This window comes from Sphaerodactylus townsendi, linkage group LG06, assembly GCF_021028975.2.
Source record: "Sphaerodactylus townsendi isolate TG3544 linkage group LG06, MPM_Stown_v2.3, whole genome shotgun sequence".
Lineage (NCBI taxonomy): Eukaryota > Metazoa > Chordata > Lepidosauria > Squamata > Sphaerodactylidae > Sphaerodactylus > Sphaerodactylus townsendi.
This window is the reverse complement of record NC_059430.1, coordinates 14,948,250-14,968,182: the sequence shown is the minus strand read 5'-3', so window position 1 is coordinate 14,968,182 and position 19,933 is coordinate 14,948,250. Positions and strand designations below refer to the sequence as shown.

Sequence of the window (19,933 nt, the reverse complement as noted above, 5' to 3'; positions counted from 1 at the left end):
TCAGTGATCTCTGATTTGATGGAACAGGTTGCTCCGAAAACCAAAGTTAATTTTTTTCTTATTTGGTAAACGCTGCTGGCAATTTTAACTCTTCCATGTTTACCCGCAAACTGATATGGCGATTGATTGACAATTCTTTAGTTAATTCCGGTTCTCAAGTGCCAGTGTTTAAAGATAGCATTCTTGTAATTTTACACACTTTTTGGATGGAGTATTGTTTTCTTATACAATTTTGACTTTTGAGATTCTTACTTCAATTTGCATTGGTTTATGTAACCTCAGGAGAATTCTGAACACCTGATATTCTGGTTGATGCTAAGAAAGTAATAATTACAGAGGGTTTTTTAAAAAAAGAAAACAATTATTTAGGCTGAAACATTTTCAAAAGAGGCTTCGCTGCTCTGCGAACTCTTTAATACATTTTCCACGTCTCTCTGCTATCCTTGAACCTCCTCCTCTGCACCATTTTTTGAGTTCACTCCATTCCCCTCACCTGCTTATTTTTATCATTCCTGTGTGTGTTTTTGTATTTTGAGGGAGTTAAGTCTTCTGAAGCATTGACTACAAAAGCTATGAGAATCGCAGCATGAGGCTTTGAAGCGTTGTTTCAACTCATAACTCAAAAGGGAGGGGAAAACACCTAATGGTGGCCATGAATCATTTCAAGGGGGTGAGTGAGGACATACATCATAATAAAGGAAGGGGGTTGAAAACACTACCTGATCCTTAACTGGAGATGCCGGGGATCGAACCTTCAGCACGCAAAGCGGATGCTCTCCCGCTGATACACAGCTTCTCCGAAGTCCACCTGTTGCAGACAGATTCCAGTTCAGTTCCTAGCCGTTCCTGCACTCTGCAGTTTTAAAACCTCAGAACGCGCGCGCGCTCAATCTCCATCCGAGAGATAGGGTGGCTGCCTTGGCCTACTTTGTGTGTTCCTCCGTGGAAAGGAAATCGTCTAGCAATAACTTGACCTCTCCCTCCCTCTTTGAATCGTTTGCCCACCAACGTTACCAGCCTGGCGAAGATTTGGTTTTCCCCAAATAATCTTGCAACGCCAATCACTGAAGCAGGCTGCTTTAGAAAGCAGACGCTGGCTTGCCGTGTCTGTTTGGAGTAGGAACCACTGTTTCATTCTAGGTAAACAGGGAAGATTCTGTGATAACGGTCTGACTGCCTATCTTGCGAGCTCCAGTCACTGGTGACAATTCAAATTAACCAGGGGGGAGGGGGCGTGGGGGGGGGGTTGGGGTTTATTTATTTTATTTATTTATTATTCGGTTTTATATACCGCCCTACCCCCGAAGGGCTCTGGGCAGTGAACAACATAAGATTACAGGTATACAATAAACTCTTAAGTAAATTAAATTAAAATGCAGCAAACAACATATTAAACAATGTTCGCAATAATCCTCATTAAACCCGCCCAAGAGGGGAGAAAGAAAGATGGGTCCCATAGATGATAAGGGACCCTAAACACAGGAGAGTAAAGGGGGCACTTATGAGCGGCTGGACACCCCAAAAGCCCGTGGAACAACTGTTAGGATTTGCAAGTGTCTGTCACAATCCTGACAACAAGGGGTTAACTGTGTGCATGTTAATTAGCTAGTGAGGTCAGTGTCTTGCTATCTATTCATTGATTAGTCATTGGGCAGTTGATCCGACATTGCTTGTGTGAGGCAGAGCAGGTAGGTCAGAGGTTATAAAGTTAACTATATTTCTTTGTCTCACACTCCATTCTCTTTTTCTTGTACCTGTAAGATGGATTCACCTTAAGAGGTGAATGCCTAGGCCACATGTGGGCTCACATGTGCCTAAGTTCTGCAACTAAGTTTGTACTAGAATAGTAAGGATTTGTTATGTTTATTCCATGTATACCCTACCCTGATTTAGTTAAGTAAAGTTTCTTTTTATAATCACAGCAAAAGTCTCCTGGTCTTTCCTCTCACTCTGCTTATTACCCAAATAGGGAAACAATTCCCCAACAACAACTCCGTCTTACAGGCCCTGTGGTAACAATCCTGTTGGTCACAATCCTGCACATTGCTCAATTTGCACCAAATATTTTGGATCCAGTGTGGCATGGTTGTTAAGAGCAATGGATCCTAATCTGGAAAACTGGGTTTGATTCCCCGCTTCTTCACACGAGTGGCAGACTCTAATCGGGCTTGTTTCCTCACTGCTCCGCTATAAAGCCTGCATGGGTGAACTTGGGCCAGTCACAGTTCTTTCAGAACTCTCTCAAGGTGTCTGTTGTGGGGAGAGGAAGGGAAAGAGTTTGTAAGCAGCCTGGAGCCCTCGTCCAAGGCAGAGAAAAGCAGGGTTTCCAACCAAATCTTCCTCTAATCTGGAGAATCAGGCTCATTCCGCACATGCAGAATAATGCACTTTCAAACTGCTTTCAGTGCTCTTTGAAGCTGTGCGGAATAGCAAAATCCACTTGCAAACAGTTGTGAAAGTGGTTTGAAAACGCATTATTTTGCATGTGCGGAAGGGGCCCCAGATTCGATCCCCCCACTCCTCCACATGAAGCCTGCTGGGTGAGCGTCGGCTAGTCGCAGTTCTCTCAGAACTCTCTCAGCCCCACCTTACATACAAGGTGTCTGTTGTGGGGAGGGGACGGGAAGGTGATTGTAAGCCACTTTGAGACTCCTTTTGGAACAGAAAAGCGAGGTATAAAAACCAAATATTCTTGTTGTCCTTCTCCCTATTAACCTCCCCCCCACCACCATTTCATGTACTGCCTCTCAACTGCCCATTTGTAAATTCATACATGGGATTGGAGGGGTTTTATCTAAATGAGAATCGGCAGACACATGCGTTGGCCTCTTTTTTTTCATCTCACTTAGCGAAAATTGGGGAAAGAGGGGGCCAGTCATTCCAATCTGTGCTTCCTCCAGTTAGCAGTGATTGGTAGAAGGGCGCGATGGGGGGGGGGGAGAGGAATTGAAGGGGTATCAAGAGAAAGACAAGTGATTCAGAGAGAAGGGGGAAGGGTTATATTTGGGAAGGGTTTTCCCTAGACTTGCTCTTTCTTTACAGCGATGCTGACAAGATGGGCGCTCGGTTTGATGTGATAATGAACCATTGATCATGGATGAGGGAAAGGGTGGGGGGAAGAAAGAAATCAACCGCCCTTTGCTCATTCATTATTTTTTATCTCCTAGCTGTGGAAGACAGAAAATTATTCATAGGAATGGTTTCGAAGAAGTGTAATGAAAACGATATCAGGGTGATGTTTTCTCCATTCGGGCAGATAGAAGAATGCCGTATCCTCCGGGGACCAGACGGGCTGAGCAGAGGTGAGTTCCGGCCGTCTACACAACTCCTCTTTTTGGAAGTGCTAATTGGACCCGGGTGTCACGGGGGGGGGGGAGGGACCGAGCCACCCGTCAGCAGCCGCAGGTGATGCCTGAAAACATACAACGGCCTCCCGCAGCCAAATTTTCACCGCACCCGGAAATTATTGCCTTTCATTTTTAATCTTTGGAAGGCTGTCCGGGACGGCATGTGTCTCTTTGCCCTGTCAGCAAGACCGGGGAGTGACCGCTTTCTCCCTAACTCACAAACCACATTTCAATTTTAAAAATATATATGTTATTTTTAACTGGCAAGATTCCCATTACTCTAAGGTGACCAGATTGTCACCTTTTTAAACCGGGACCAGGGGGGGCGCGCACACGTGCCTTTTGGGGCGCTCCCCAGTTTCACAGGGCGGGAAAAGGGGAGCATCCCAGAAGGCAGTGCGGCAACCTTCCAAAAATCGGGACAGTAAAAAAACCCACGGGATGTGGGACAAATTGGTTTAAGGCGGGACTGTCCCGCCAAAAGCAGGACGTCTGGTCACCTTGCATTACTCTGATAGATGGGATGTGTACGGAGGGAGGGATTGCACACTGGAGGAGCGCAAGGTTCTCTTGGGTGCATTCCGTCGCTTCTGTCACCGTCCGGGAAATTCCAGCTACACAGATCACTGCTAGCCAGGCCTGAAGGAAAGGTTTTGTTTTAATTGCTCCCCAAGACTCACAGTGTAGTTTTCCTTATCTGGGTGTGAATTTCGTGCAGCTGCTTTATACTATATCTGACCATTGATCTAGCAAGGTCAGTGTTTCCTACTCAGACTGGCAGCTGATCTCAAGCAGAGGTATTTCACATGACCTACTGCCTGGTCCTTTTAGCTAGAGTTATCCGGATCAAATGTGGGACCTGCTCTACCACTGAGCCACGGCTTCTCCTCACCTTGACTTCTCACCTTGAGCGGCGTGACCCACTGTCACCCCTGCGGTGGCCTGTGGCGCTCCCTCGCCGTCGTTACCCCTGCTTTTGAATATCAAAACCTGCTGCAATATGCACAGCCTCACCTCTTCCCGCGCTTAGTGTCACGGCCCCGAGAGAGCAAGAGGGAGCGTTCAGGATAGACTTTGACGTGTCCAGAACGAACGAAACGTTTGCAGCTTTGCAGCAGTTAAATTGACCCCTTAAAAGCATCTCGGGTCACAAGGTAGGACCCACGCTGCAGATTTTGGCAGACGTGCGTGTGCAATGCAGAGAAAGGAAGGAGAGCTTGCATAACGCAGCCAGCCAGGGGAAGCAAGAGATTGCAGCTGTCTCTCCTTGTCTCCTCAGCTAGCAAAGCACTGTGCAGCGTTCTGCCTCAAGGAGAGGCTTTCTGATTATGTGTATTTTCACAGCAAGTGGCAGGAAACTGGTGAACGTTGACACTGAGCACACATTAACTGGCCAGTCGTCCATTTGTATGAAGATCAGGGGAAAATGTCGAGAAAAGTGTTTAGCATTTGCCCGTAAATGCATCCTCATTTACAGGTTAACCCAGACCTGGGCATTATACGGCCCGCGGGCCACATACGGCCCGCCGGATGACCCTGACTGGCCCCCCTGCCTTTTGGCCTGGCCCTCCACAATATTTTCTGTTTCTTATGTGGCCCCATGGAAAAAATAATTGCCCACCCCTGGGTTAACCATTCCACCGGGGTAATTTTTTTTTAAAGTTCGTGACACACACTGTTCTGATATTTTCTATTGTGGCTTATTCCACTGGACGACTCACTGGTAAATATCCACATTTACCATCCCACGTACTAAGGGGGAAAAGTCAACAGATCCCTATTGGCCTGCGCTGACTGTTAATCTTTCAGCATTTCAGAACTTCCCACTAAGTTAGCACCGTTGTTGGGTGCGGGAGAAGCTGGAGCCGAGTGCCGATCCTGTGTTTCCTGAACACACCAGTCCCAACTTAGAAGCGCCCTCCCACCTTCTGAGATTTCAATCACATGCTTTCATCCATAAGGGCTAGAAACTTGAGTGTGCTCTTTTGACAAATGCTGTGATTCCAATCAGGTAGCATTCATGTATCCTCCATGCGTCCTCAGGATTCACGCCACCCTTTTCACACACGCATCAGATCTACAGCCTGTTTAACCAAGTACCGTCCAGTCTCGAAAGCAACACAAAGTTTAGGCTCCACCATAGACTTACAGACCGGAATGTTTGTTTTTTTTTAACTCGCCACAAACACTTCTAAAGACATGGAAGTGTCAATGAAGCAAGGGAAAATAAGGTTCTGAAAACAAAACTCCGTGAGGCTGAATCGCAACGTCTCAGGAAAGGTTCACAGTTTATGCATTTTATTACAATTTCTTCAGGTATCCTAAAGAAATGAACATACTGTCTTGAAAATGTATCTGTCTGCACTAAGACCTATTTGGGCATCTTTATTTGTAGTTTACTGTCCCCTTCCTGTGCCACCATTCTGGAATGATAACTTTTTCCCTGCCCTGCAATGAACATAAGCAAACTGGGAAGTAATAGGGTTTCTTTAATATAATATGTTAACTTCTGGAGTTCTAGATTCACCTGAAGTTGTATTTTACATAGTCTGATCATTGATCTATACCAGGTCAATCAATCAATATTACAGTCATTGACCGACATACTATCAAAGTCAGAACTGTGATTGGCAGCTGCTCTCCAGATTCTCTGGCAAAGGTTTTTCATGTCATTTCTTATCTGATCCTTTTTAACTGCTGCTGCCCAGGATCGAACCGGTGACCTTCCACATGCTGAGCAGATGCTCTCTTACTGAGCCACGGCCCCTTCTAGAACCTCCAGCAGGTTTGTGTACAGGGGCATACCGCCCTAGGGACATGGGGACACCCATATCCCCGGGCGCAAGTCTTTGGGTCAAGTGGGGGGGCGGACACCCCCCCCCAACGTGAACAAACAGTGTGCGCCCCAGCCGCACGCCACCAAACCCGCCCCCACAGGAGCTGGATTGTAGGGAGGTGGGGGCAGGGATTGATGGTGAGCATAGTTTGGAGAGGAGACATCTGAGGGAGCATATGATTGAAGTCTATAAAATTATGCATGGGGTAGAAAATGTTGACAGAGAGAATTTTTTCTCTCTTTCTCACAATACTAGAACCAGGGAGAAGTCGATTTATGGCTACCAATCTTGATCCTCTTTGATCTGAGATTGCAAATGCCTTAACACTCCAGGTGATCGGGAGCAACAGCCGCAGAAGGCCACTGCTTTCACTTCCTGCATGTGAGCTCCCAATGGCACCTGGTGGGCCACTGCGAGTAGCAGAGAGCTGGACTAGATGGACTCTGGTCTGATCCAGCTGGCTTGTTCTTATGTTCTTATGGGTCAACCCATTCTGAGCATGGGGGTTACAGAGGCAGGGGGCACCTGCCCACATGTAAATAAGGAAATGCAGAGAGACCCAATTGAGAAGCACACAACCATGCCAAAAACTGTAAGTGTACAAAGGGCCTGTGTTTGCTTCAACAGCAGGAAAGATCAGAACATATCAAGTTCCAAATGATAGATGGAGTGGTTGGCATCTGGGTCAGAGAGTCCCCCCTTTTGAGCTGGGACTAGGCCAAACTCCATAGGACCCCTGGACAAGATGCATGGGAGAATTCAGCTCTGGAGAACATGGTCCCAGTTCAAGCAGAGAGGATAAGTTTGAAACAAAGAATAAAAAGAAGAGTGAAACAAAGGGGGAGAGTAGAAATGAGGACCGGAGTGGCGCCACAGGGCCCCAAGCTTGATGCCTGGCAAGAAAGCAAGTCTTTTACTGAAAACTGAACAGGCCGGTGAATTAATGGCCGAGTTGTTCTTGCCCATTGTATGATAGACCGAAGAAAGAACAAACTAATGAGCTTGGTGGAAGTCACAAGGGGATAAAGCAGAGCTTTCCAGACTGGGTATGGTCTTGGTGAACTTCACTCTCCTGCAGTCAGCGACTATGCTCCCTTCATTCACAAAATACATAAGAACATAAGAACATAAGAACAAGCCAGCTGGATCAGACCAGAGTCCATCTAGTCCAGCTCTCTGCCACTCGCAGTGGCCCACCAGGTACCTTTGGGAGCTCACGTGCAGGAGGTGAAAGCAATGGCCTTCTGCTGCTGCTGCTCCTGAGCACCTGGTCTGCTAAGGCATTTGCAATCTCAGATCAAAGAGGATCAAGATTGGGAGCCATAGATGGCCTTCTCCTCCATCAATCTGTCCAAGCCCCTTTTAAAGCTATCCAGGTTAGTAGCCATCACCACCTCCAGTGGCAGCATATTCCAAACACCAATCACACGTTGTGTGAAGTGTTTCCTTTTATTAGTTCTAATTCTTCCCCCCAGCATTTTCAATGGATGCCCCCCCCCCGGTTCTAGTATTGTGAGAAAGAAAATCTGTCAACATTTTCGACCCCATGCATAATTTTACAGACTTCAATCATATCCCCCCTCAGCCGTCTCCTCTCCAAGCTAAAGAGTCCCAAACGCTGGAGCCTCTCCTCATAGGGAAGGTGCTCCAGTCCCTCAATCATCCTCGTTGCCCTTCTCTGCACTTTTTCTATCTCTTCGATATCCTCTTCATTATCCATATTTTCACAAATGGATGTGACACCCCAAGCAGTGAAAAACCAAGCCGTGTGTGTAGCGGACAGACATACAAATTGGGAAGGGTGGCACGCATGCAGCTTGTGCTTTTGAAGTACTGCTGAGTGAGTCATAAATAGTATATATTTCCCATCCTTTGAAATCACCAGGGGAATCTTTGTACTGAGCTCCATCTACCCATCTGTTTAAGATGATGGGGAGCATAGAGAACTTAGGAACAAGCCAGCTGGATCAGACCAGAGTCCATCTAGTCCAGCTCTCTGCTACTCGCAGGGGCCCACCAGGTGCCTTGGGGAGCTCACATGCAGGAGGTGAAAGCAATGGCCTGCTGCTGCTGCTGCTGCTCCCGAGCATCTGGACTGTTAAGGCATTTGCAACCTCAGATCAAAGAGGATCAAGATTGGTAGCATAGCAGTTGGTGGGGAGACCCAAGTCCCAATCCGCATTGTGCCACTGAGGTCATGGAGTGACTTTGAGCCAATCACATTCTCAGTCTAACCTACCTTGCAGGGAGATTGTGGGAATAAAAGGAAGGAGCAGGGAGGATGCTCGGCATTGCCCTGGACTCCTAGGAGGAAAGAGGTGAATAAAAACCACCACCACCACCCCTAATTTTCCCTCAATTTCAGCAAGAATTCAGAAGATGAGGTGGATGGTCATCTGCTGTGCGGGAGGGACAGCCTATTAAATCCAATGAGCAGCAGTGGCGTAGGAGGTTAAGAGCTCGTGTATCTAATCTGGAGGAACCGGGTTTGATTCCCCGCTCTGCCGCCTGAGCTGTGGAGGCTTATCTGGGGAATTCAGATTAGCCTGGGCACTCCCACACATGCCAGCTGGGTGACCTTGGGCTAGCCACAGCTTCTCGGAGCTCTCTCAGCCCCACCTACCTCACAGGGTGTTTGTTGTGAGGGGGGAAGGGCAAGGAGATTGTAAGCCCCTTTGAGTCTCCTGCAGGAGAGAAAAGGGGAATATAAATCCAAACTCTTCTTCTTCTTCTCTTCAATGAACTAAAACTCAATGACCATAGCTGCAAAATAGTGTGTTTTAAAAAAATGCCTTGAAGGAGCTTAGCACGATTTGAAATGTAAACATGTATTCCGATCAGCTCAGCCTGATTTTAACCGTGGTTTAGAGTAGCTGATTGTTGCTTTGTTGCTGCTAATAACACACTTGAAAGGTGCCTCAAGGGCACGCTGTGGCAGGATAGAAATCCAGAAATACATGAGAAAGTGTCATCAGGGAGACAGGTGGAAGGATCGATATAACTCCGGAGGCTGATTCACATGGTGCTGAGGACACAAGTTGGGTCCGGGGTTAGAGCCAGATGTTGTACATTCTTCTCAGTTCCCTCACAAGAAGGTGCCCAATTTAAATTGAGACTGTGGTTCCCAATGGGGAAGGAATTTCGTCCTACTTCTCGTGCAGTGGTGGGATCCAAAAATTTTAGTAACAGGTTTCCATGGTGGTGGGATTCAAACTGTGGCGTAGCGCCAATGGGGCTGGGCGGGGCACGACGGGGGTGTGACCGGGCATTCCGGGGCGGGGCATTAATAATTTCTCTGTTACTGTAAAAAACTCTTACTGTAAAAAAAAAGTTCCTAATTTCCAGCTGGTATCTTTCTGTCCATAATTTAAACTCATTATACCAAGTCCTATCGTCCACTGCCAACAGAAACAACTACTTCTCCTCTAATTGATTGCCTGTCAAATACTTAATACTCTCTCAAATGCCACTGCCAATTTTTTGTTTCTAGAAATCCAAAGAAGGGATGCTTTCCCTTAAACAAGGAACTGCAAAAAATTACCATATTTCACAAAGACCATGACTTTTTTAAAAACAGACCCCAACAGGGAGAATTATCCCGTTTTCTACCTTCGCTAACCAGCCACATAGGAAACAACAGGACTTTATGATTTTAGGACCTAATGGAATTTCTAAAGGAAAAGCAGATCCAATTAGTAACCCCTTCTCGGCACACACAAATAATTAGTAATCCACTCTCGGGAACTGGTGAGAACCTGCTGGATCCCACCTCTGTTCTCGTGTGACGTTTTGCCCAAGAGAGGCTTTGTTTGGCCTGTAGGGAAAACTCGGTCAGTTAAATTGCACATGGGGGGAAACACCCCTTCTCCATGGTCCCAATCTAAATGAGGTGCCCTGTGTGTTAGAATGGGGAGAACTCACAATTCCCCTCTGACTCAATTTGTGTGCTCCATAAAGTTTGCGGCCTGTTACCAACTCACCACAGTTTGGAAGTCTATGCAATTTCGCAATTCCCAGAGGGTACCCTTATTCTAAACATTCTCACATAAACTGGGCCAGACTGACCTCATCAGATCTCAGAAGCTAAGCAGGTTTGGCCCTGGTTAGTATTTGGATGGGAGACCACCAAGGAAGCCCGAGGTTGCCATGTAGAGGTTACCACCTATGGCAAATAACTTCTCAAGGAGCAGCAGTGGCATAGTGGTTAAGAGCAGGCGCATTCTAATCTGGAGGAACCGGGTTGGATTCCCGGCTCTGCCGCTTGAGCAGTGGAGGCTTATCTGGGGAATTCAGATTAGCTTGTGCACTCCCATACATGCCAGCTGGGTGACCTGGGGCTAGTCACAGTTCTCCGGAGCTCTCTCAGCCCCACCCACCTCACAGGGTGTTTGTTGTGAGTGGGGCAGGGAAAGGAAAGTGTAAACCCCTCTGAGTCTCCTACAGGAGAGAAAGGGGGGATATGAATCCAAACTCCTCCTCCTCCTCCTCCTCCTCCTCCTCCTCCTCCTCCTCCTCCTCCTCCTCCTCCTCCTCTTCTTCTTCTTCCTCCTCTTCTTCTTCTTCCTCTTCTTCTTCTTCTTCTTCTTCTTCTTCTTCTTCCTCTTCTTCTTCTTCTTCTTTCTTCTTCTTCTTCTTCTTCTTCTTCTTCTTCTTCTTCTTCTTCTTCTTCAACCTCTCTTGCCTTAAAAACCCTGTGGGGAACCAATGGTCAGCTGTCACTTGTCAGAGCTTTCCACTATCTCATCCAGTTGGAATAACGGTTCAACCTCTTTGCAAAAAACAATTTGACAATTTTTTTTGTAGAAAAAGAAGAAGAGTTTGGATTTATATCCCACCTTTCTCGCCTGTAAAGAGACTCAAGTTGGCTTATAATCTCCTTTCCCTTCCTCTCCCCGCAACAGACACCTTGTGAAGTCAGTGGGGCTGAGAGAGTCCTGAGAGAACTGTGACTAGCCCAAGGTCACCCAGTAGGAATGTAGGAGTGTGAAAACACATCTGGTTCGCCAGATAAGCCTCTGCCTCTCAGGTAGAGGAGTGTGGAATCAAACCCAATTCTCCAGATTAGAATCCACCTGCTCTCAGCCACTACACCACGCTGGCTCTCGTTTGCTGAGGTTATAAAGGGATGGATCATGCATTTATTTTTATTCTTTTCATGTATATTCCATGAGCGTTTTCACAGACCTGCCTTCGATTTTTCCACTTTAGCCTGCAGCAACTGAATAGTCTCTAATGTGATTTACGATATGTGAGAATATTTAGAATAAGGTCAGTGCAAATGGAAACCCATGCAGTGCCTTCTTTGGAATTACTTTTCCTTTGGGGGCAAAAAAGCAAGAGCTGTACATCCTTAATCCACCCTGATTGTATGATCAAAGTATCTTCACGGATAACAGGCTGATATTGATTTTGTAAATGCCATTCCCAAAGTCTCTTTTGGTATAATGGTGTTTTTTTCCTTCTTACCATGTATAAGTGTGGGCCAGTCCCTCTCACAATAAATGTTTAATTGAAGAGAGAGAAGTTATAAGTTGTGGTTTTATTTCAGTTGTGGAGGAGTACATTCCCCTACCCCCATTTTTGCATCGTTGTGGAAGTTTGCAGTGTTCCGCTCCCCTTTGATTTCAGTTTAACTAGAAGGATTTCTGAAATTAATTCCAGAATTGCAGTGTGTGTAGTTCTTTCTGTCAGTTTGCGTCTCCCCACTGCCATGTTCCCGATATAAACGCTGCAGAACAGCCACTGTGATATAATCATACTCCTAAGAGAACAAAGACAATTTTTGCAGGTTGTATAACTGATGCACGGATGTGCATTTGGTAAAACGGTGCCCAGAAAAGACACTTGATGTTTTATTAGTACAATAGTCTCAAAGTCACTTTTTAAGGGGGTGTTTAACTAATGGTCGTGTGTTCATTGGTAGTACAAAAGGGAGAAAGACACAAACGGGAAAGTGGCAGTGAAACAGTCCCAATTCTTCAGTTATAGTTCAGAAATAGGAACAAGTAATTTGGGACTCCAAAATCCAGAGAGGAATTCAGACACAGAGAAATCTAGTTTCTGTTCCCACCACCACCTTTTCCCTGCAGTAACTTAGGGCTCTTAAATTGCCAGATGTATCAACCACCAACAGACCCTGTCCATATCTGTGACTGATGATATTTTCCTTGAACCAAACGTTAACAAATACAGTTTGTGTTCTCCCAGCACAGGTTTGTTCCTGGTTGACATTAGAAATCCTCTTTCCTTCCCCCCACCCCAAGTTGAGCTAATGAATAAGACAGTGGGCAACTATACTAGAACCAGGGGGCATTCATTGAAAATGCTGGGGGGAAGAATTAGGACTAATAAAAGGAAACACGTCTTCACACAACGCGTGATTGGTGTTTGGAATATGCTGCCCCAGGAGGTGGGGATGGCCACTCACCTGGATAGCTTTAAAAAGGGCTTGGACAGATTTATGGAGGAGAAGTCGATCTATGGCTACCAATCTTGATCTGAGATTGCAAATGCCTTAGCAGACCAGGTGCTCGGGAGCAGCAGCAGCAGCAGAAGGCCATTGCTTTCACATCCTGCCTGTGAGCTCCCCAAGGCACCTGGTGGGCCACTGTGAGTAGCAGAGTGCTGGACTAGATGGACTCTGGTCTGATCCAGCAGGCTAGTTCTTATGTTCTTTTAATGTTCTTATACCATGCATTGACTTGCTCTGGGTTGAATGCTGTCATGAGGAAGATTCCATGCCTTGCATTTGAAGGCTGAGGCACAATTGTCCTGTTTCCAGATGTTTCTTGTAACTACAGTCTGTTGGATTGTATCTGGACCCAATTTCACATTTCTGTCCCATGAACACATGAAGCTGCTCTATACTGAAGCAGGTCCTTGGTCCAGCAAGGCCGGAATGGTCTATTCAGGCTGGCAGCCGCTGTCCAAGGTGCTAGGTACAGCTCTTTCACATCATCTACTGCCTGGTGTTGCTTAACTGGCGATGCTGCGGTTTGAACCTGGGACCTTTTGTATGCCAAGCAGATGTTTTTCCATTGAGCTATGGGCCCCCTTGTGTGAAAGTACCATAGCCATTCTGAGATACCTCTCGGGTGAGTCAGCAAGGTCTAAATATGTTTATAGATAGCAAACCTATACGCTGGCAATCCAGGAGATCCATGAATGAATAATCCAGAGTATTATTTAAAAAGTTAACCGCTGCTGCAAGAGTTTAGGACAGTGGTTCTCAACCTAGGGTCGGGACCCCTTTGGGGGTCGGACGACCCTTTCACAGGGGTCGCCTAAGACTCTCTGCATCGGTGTTCTCCATCTGAAAAATGAATAAATGCTAGGGTTGCGGGTCACCACAACATGAGGAACTGTATTAAAAGGTTGCAGCATTAGGAAGGTTGAGAACCACTGGTTTAGGATCAGGATACCACTAGAAAGAGGGCTTCGCTTACACCTGTGCCTTTTTGCCAGAAAACAATCTCCTCCACCCAAAATTTCTGCTTTCTTTGCCCTCTAAGGAGGAAGCGCTACACAGGCCCCTATTTGACCCTTCTTTCCTACTCTTTGCATCCTGCAGGAATTCGGCACTTCTAATAAGCACTCTGTTTTCCCTCTTCACATAGATTGCCAAACATTACTAAAATATTATGCCTCTTTCCAGTAACTGGCCAGCTGCTGGCAAGTTGCGATCACAGACCTGGGCCAACGTAAACCGTATGTTGCCAGGAAGTATCAAAAACTGGCGCCTTGGCCCAAGATTTCTAGCAGGATATGGTGTGTCTTGGCTCAAAATGGTTTCCTGTACATGATAATTGCTGTAGCAAGCTGATCGGATTGGTGCCAAGATGGGAGACTGCGCAGAATTCTATCTAGGTGGACGTACGTTCCGTGATTATTTATCGAATTTATTTATTGCCTTTACCGATGTGAGAGAGGCAAGATGTAAGTGAGATGAAGGAAAATAATTGGCCAAACGTCTTGAAAACCAAAACCTCTTTTACTAGCGCTGCTCCTGGTATCCATATCCAGGGTCAGCTTCCGCTCCATGGCAGTTTTGCGCAGGATCCAATGCAGATGGAGATGTGAGGTCGCGAGCAGGTGGACTCTAATTTGGAGAAACAGGTTTGATTCCCCTCCCTTCACGGTGGTAGTGAGCTCTTATCGAGGAACCAGTGAATTTGGGATCCAAAAAAAAATTTTAGTAACCACCCGGAGGTTCCCAGCTAGGTGGGTGGATTCGAAACAGTAAGGCGTCGTGCCAATGGGGCTAATGGGCTAAATGCGGGGCACTGCAGCACGGGGGGAGCGTAAGGCCGGGCATTCCGGGGGCGGGGCATTAATGATTTCTCTGATACTGTAAAAAACTCTTACTGTAAAAAAAAAAGTTCCTAATTTCCAGCTGGTATCTTTCTGTCCATAATTTGAACTCATTATCGCAAGTCCAATCGTCTACTGCCAACGGAAACAACGACTTCTCCTCTAATTGATTGCCTGTCAAATACTTAATACTTTCAAATACTTAATTTTGTTTCTAGAAATCAAAAGAAGGATAGATACTTTCTCCTTTAAAAAAAAAAACAAGCGAACTTCAAAATTTCGTCACCTCATATTTTCTACAAAACAGGTATAGAATGATCCCGCTTTCTACCTCTTCAAGCTAACCAGTTTCACATAGGAAACAAATAGATCTTTATGATTTGCTGGACTCTAATGGAATTCTCTTAACGGAAAGTGCAGACCCAATTAGGTAACCCTCCTCGGCAGTACAATAACAATAAATAATTAGTAACCCACTCTCGGGAACTGGTGAGAACCTGCTGGATCCCACCTCTGCGGGGAACTGAATTTGTTTCCTCACTCCTAAATTCCTGCTGGGTGACCTTGGGCTGATCACACTTCTCTCCAAACTCTCTCAGCCCCACCTACCTCACAAGGTGTCTGTTGTGCGGAGAGGAAGGGAAAGGAGTTTGTAAGCCCCTCTGAGTCTCCTTACAGGAGAGAAAGGGTTTGGATAAATCCAAACTCTTCTTCTTCATGTGTGTGAGAGAGAGGGAGCAACTTTGTGTGAATGCATGGCTACAATTTAGAATCAATCCCCGAGTGAATGACTTCCTGTGATATGTTCTGCTTGAGCGTTTGCCAATCAAAAATAGACTAGGATCTAGGATCTGAACAAACCTAGTCCTTTGTAATATCTTGTGCTTGATAAAACCATCATTCAATTCCAGAGGTCAATGCATTTAGGCCAGGGGTCCCCAAACTACGGCCCGGGGGCCAAATGTGGCCCCCTGAAGGCATTTATCCGGCCCGCCAGGCATGGCGGCGATGGCTCCATTCATGTGCAGTGGGGGCTCAAGGGAGAGGAGGTGAACCAGAGCCCCCAGCAAGGCTGTTGATTGGGGCAATTACATGATGGCACCCTCTCAAATCTCCACATAGAATCTCTTCTGACCCCAGAGTTGGAAACCTTACATGTGGCAACGCCTGCCTCCAAATCCCTTCCCTCTCAGCTACTCCATGTTGGGTTGCTTCCTCAAGCTCTTCTTGTTCCGCTTCTCATCTTCCCATTGGCATCAGCCAGGCTGGCGCACCGCCTCTCGGCTGGCTGCTTAGGGAGGAAAGAACCTAGTGGAAGATACCTTAACTCCTGGGTTAGATGGAATGCTTCATTGGGGAAAGTTCTGCTTTTTTTTTAACAGGGGAAAGGTATCTCCCTACAGCCTCCTAACAATATTATTCCTGGGAGCCTCCACCCTGTACTTGACATACTTTGGTCACTGTTCTAAAAATAGACCATGACAGAAAGGCTGAAAGGTGAAATCAAACATTTTACAATCATTTGTGCATAGGAATTTGTTCATAATTTTTTTTAGTCCGGCCCTCCAACAGTCTGAGGGACAGTGAACTGGCCTCCTGTTTAAAAAGTTTGGGGATCCCTGATTTAGGCCCAGGATTCACATTTGGAAATTTCTCTGTGAATAACAGGGTTACCTGCACGTGCTTCCAGCAAGGTGTAGTGGCTAAGAGCGGCGCACTCTAATCTGGTGAACCAGGTTTGTTTCCCCACTCCTATGTATGAACCCTACTGATTGACCTTGGGCTAGTCACAGGTCTCTCTCTGAACTCTGTCTGCCCCACCTACCTTACGAGATGCAGAGACGAAGGGAATGAGTTTGTAAGCCGCTTTGAGACTCTTTACAAGAGAGAAACTCAGGGTATAAATCCAAACTCTTCTTCCCGTTCCTTCCCATGAAGCCTGCTGGACTAGTCACAGTTCTTTCCAAACTCTCTCAGTCCCACCTACCTTACAAAGTGTCTGTTGTGGGACAAGGAAGGGAAGGAGTTTGTAAGCCACTTTTAGCTCCTTACTGTTGAGAAAAGCAGGGTATAAATCCAAACTACCACTCCTTTAAATGGTTAGTTATCTGTGTGGCCTATTGATTTGCTGTTCAGTGCCTCGAGCGTAGATTTGAGAGCTCCCCTCTATTTTTTCCAAGTGAGTCATTTGTGGAATATGAGAGTTTGGAGCAGTGACCATCCCATTCTGGCAAGTAGAAAACAGCATGGATCAATCAAGGACGATGGGTGTCAATCAAGGGGTGTCAATCAAGGACGATGGGTTGTCAATCAAGGATTGATGGGTGTCAATCAAGGACAACCAGCCTCCACTTGAGACCTAGGAATTCCCTGGAATTACAGCTCGGTTTGGGACTTAAAAGAGCAGGTCCGCTGGAGGAAACAGATGCTTGGGGGGGTGGAGGTGGACTTTGTGACATTGTACCCTACTAAAGTCTCAATTCTCCACAAGGAGAGATGTCTGAGGGGGGATATGATTGAAGTCTATAAATTTATGCATGGGGTAGAAAATGTTGACAGAGAGAATTTTTTCTCCCTTTCTCACAATACTAGAACTAGGGGGCATCCATTGAAAATGCTGGGGGGAAGAATTAGGACTAATAAAAGGAAACACTTCTTCACGCAACGTGTGATTGGTGTTTGGAATATGCTGCCACAGGAGGTGGGGATGGCCACTCACCTGGATAGCTTTAAAAAGGGCTTGGACAGATTTATGGAGGAGAAGTCGATCTATGGCTACCAATCTTGATCCTTCTTGATCTGAGATTGCAAATGCTTAACAGACCAGGTGCTCAGGAGCAACAGCCGCAGAAGGCCATTGCTTTCACATCCTGCCTGTGAGCTCCCAAAGGCACCTGGTGGGCCACTGCAAGTAGCAGAGAGCTAGACTAGATGGACTCTGGTCTGATCCAGCTGGCTTGTTCTTATGCTCTTCAGCTCCACCCCCACCCCCCAAAAAATCTCCAGGAGCTTCTCATTCTGGATCTGGCTTAAATCCATGTAACCCTGATCTACCCAGCTGGCCAGAGCCAGGAAAAGATTTCCCGTAGCAACTCCTATTGAGAACAGGGAAGGGGAAAACCCTAGAAAAATCAAGCATTTGCTGGGATGGGGAAATGCTCCAACGATTAGAGTCTGGACCCGGCCTTTGAGGCTTAATGAAGCATCACAATTCATGCAGGACCGTTCTAAATCATTGGAACTGAGGGATCAAACACCATTCATTCGGGCAAGACATATAAGGCTTTTTTTAAAAAAAACCCCATACATTTGCAGCTACATGTTCAGTAACATTCACAGTTGAGCACGGGAAGATGTACAGACACGTGACAGACGACTCCTGCTGCTTCAAAATATCTCACGAATTCTCCGCCTCATGCTCAAGCAAGAGGTGAAATTTGGCAAGGAGCAGCCGCCATGAATATGGAACAGATCTGCTTTGGCGGGATCCGGCGCCCCTTTGGGGATGGTAGCTTTTAGCAGGTTTTTGCAAATCGGAAACGTGGCGGAGCCGACGGACAGAGTCTTGCGAAACAAAAAGCAAAAGGGTGGTCCGTGGATCAAAAAAAAAAAAAGGAAGTCATTTGCTGTTATTTAAAAACAGAATATTTCCTCTCCGCTGACCAGAAGCCCTGTATTTGGGAAAGGGAGAGGTTTTGATATAGAGGGGAGCTTTGCAGAGTTTTCTAGCGACGGAAAAATCAGAGCTGACACCCTTTCGGCTGACATGACAGCCGTAACAGATGCATTCCTAAATCTGTGACAGTTCTTGCGCTTCCCTCTGATCCAGCCTGTAGGAGGAAATTGCTTCGAGAAACCTCTCCCCCGTCGGTGATTGATCGGTTCTAGAGGCCTAGAAGTCAGCCCTAGAGAAATAAGCGCAGATGGTTCCCTTTTGGCTCGGCTCGGGGATCTCTGACATTCCAGAAGCCGGGCTTGATGAATCATGGGATCAATAACCCCCGGCTGTTAAAAGACAGGCACAGAAAGAAGGATCGGTCACATTTTACATGTCAGGTATTTTGAGAGAATTTGACAATTAATTCCAAGCCTGCCCTGTTTTAAGGGCTGGAGGCCGGTTCCTGCACATAATCTTAGTTTTTTTAAAAAACCAAACAAACAGCAAAGTATTACTAGAAGCAGGAAATAACAAATCCATTAAAGTGCTGGACTTTTGTGCCTTAGTCTGGCCTGTCAATCCTAGCAATGGTCTTAAAACCCTTCTAGAAAAATGCACAGGTAAAAAAAAAGAGCCTGTTCAGATTTTGCTGCACATTGTTGTGCATCTGATGTCTGGTCAAAGGAGTCTGAATTCTGGTCTTCACGCATGCAGTAAAATGTAGGGTTCCCAACCTCCAGGTTGAGCCTGGAGACCTTCCACTGTTGATCTCTGGATGACAGAGATCAGTGTTCCTGGTGAACATGACTGCTTTGGGGGGGGGGAGTCTATGAAGCAGAAGAAGCAGAAGAAGCAGCAGCAGCAGCAGCAGCAGCAGCAGCAGCAGCAGCAGCAGCAGAAGAAGAAGAAGAAGAAGAAGAAGAAGAAGAAGAAGAAGAAGAAGAAGAAGAAGAAGAAGAAGAAGAAGAAGAAGAAGAAGAAGAAGAAGAAGAGGAGGAGGAGGAGGAGGAGGAGGAGGAGGAGGAGGAGGAGGAGGAGGAGGAGGAGGAGGAGGAGGAGGAGGAGGCCCAGGAGCAGCTGCAGCGGCGCGGCGGAGGAGGAGGAGGAGGAGGAGGAGGAGGAGGAGGAGGAGGAGGAGGAGTTTGGATTTATATCCCCCCTTTCTCTCCTGCAGGAGACTCAAAGGGGCTTACAATCTCCTTTCCCTTCCCCCCTCACAACAAACACCCTGTGAGGTAGGTGGGGCTGAGAGAGCTCCGAGAAGCTGTGACTAGCCCAAGGTCACCCAGCTGGCATGCGTGGGAGTGTACAGGCTAATCTGAATTCCCCAGAGATGCCTCCACAGCTCAGGCGGCAGAGCTGGGAATCAAACCTGGTTCCTCCAGATTAGATACACGAGCTCTTAACCTTCTACGCCACTGCTTCTCCTTGTAAACTGCTGAGGTCCCTCTCTTCCCCAAATCCCCTCTCCCCAGACTTCATCCCCCAAATTTCAGGTATTACCCAACCCAAGGCTGGCAACCCTAAAATGTAATTCTGGGATGAACTGACAGTGGGAGATGCTAGTTTTGAATGTTCCCCCATATAAAATATGTGTTATTGATTTTGCTAGATAGGATACAAAGCCCTGTACCTTGGATTAGTGAATGAGATGGGGGAAAGGCAGCTGTGTAGCGTGCTAGAGGCAGGTAGGAGTAGAAGAAGAGGAGGTGGTGGTGGTGGTGGTGGAGTTTGGATTTATACCCCACCTTTCTCTCTTGTAAGGAGACTCAAGGTGGCTT

The 19,933-nt window shown here is 46.6% G+C and overlaps 1 protein-coding gene across 18 annotated transcripts in view; it reads left to right on the top strand.

Moving 5' to 3' along the window:
* The window catches only part of CELF2 (CUGBP Elav-like family member 2), a 482,791-nt gene that overhangs the window by 364,341 nt on the left and 98,517 nt on the right, over nucleotides 1-19,933 (top strand). For all 18 annotated transcript variants that reach the window (XM_048499610.1, XM_048499608.1, XM_048499609.1 and 15 more), the window contains exon 5: nucleotides 3,168-3,302. In XM_048499610.1, the coding sequence (XP_048355567.1) occupies nucleotides 3,168-3,302 (135 nt within the window). The remainder of the gene's footprint in view (nucleotides 1-3,167; nucleotides 3,303-19,933) is intronic.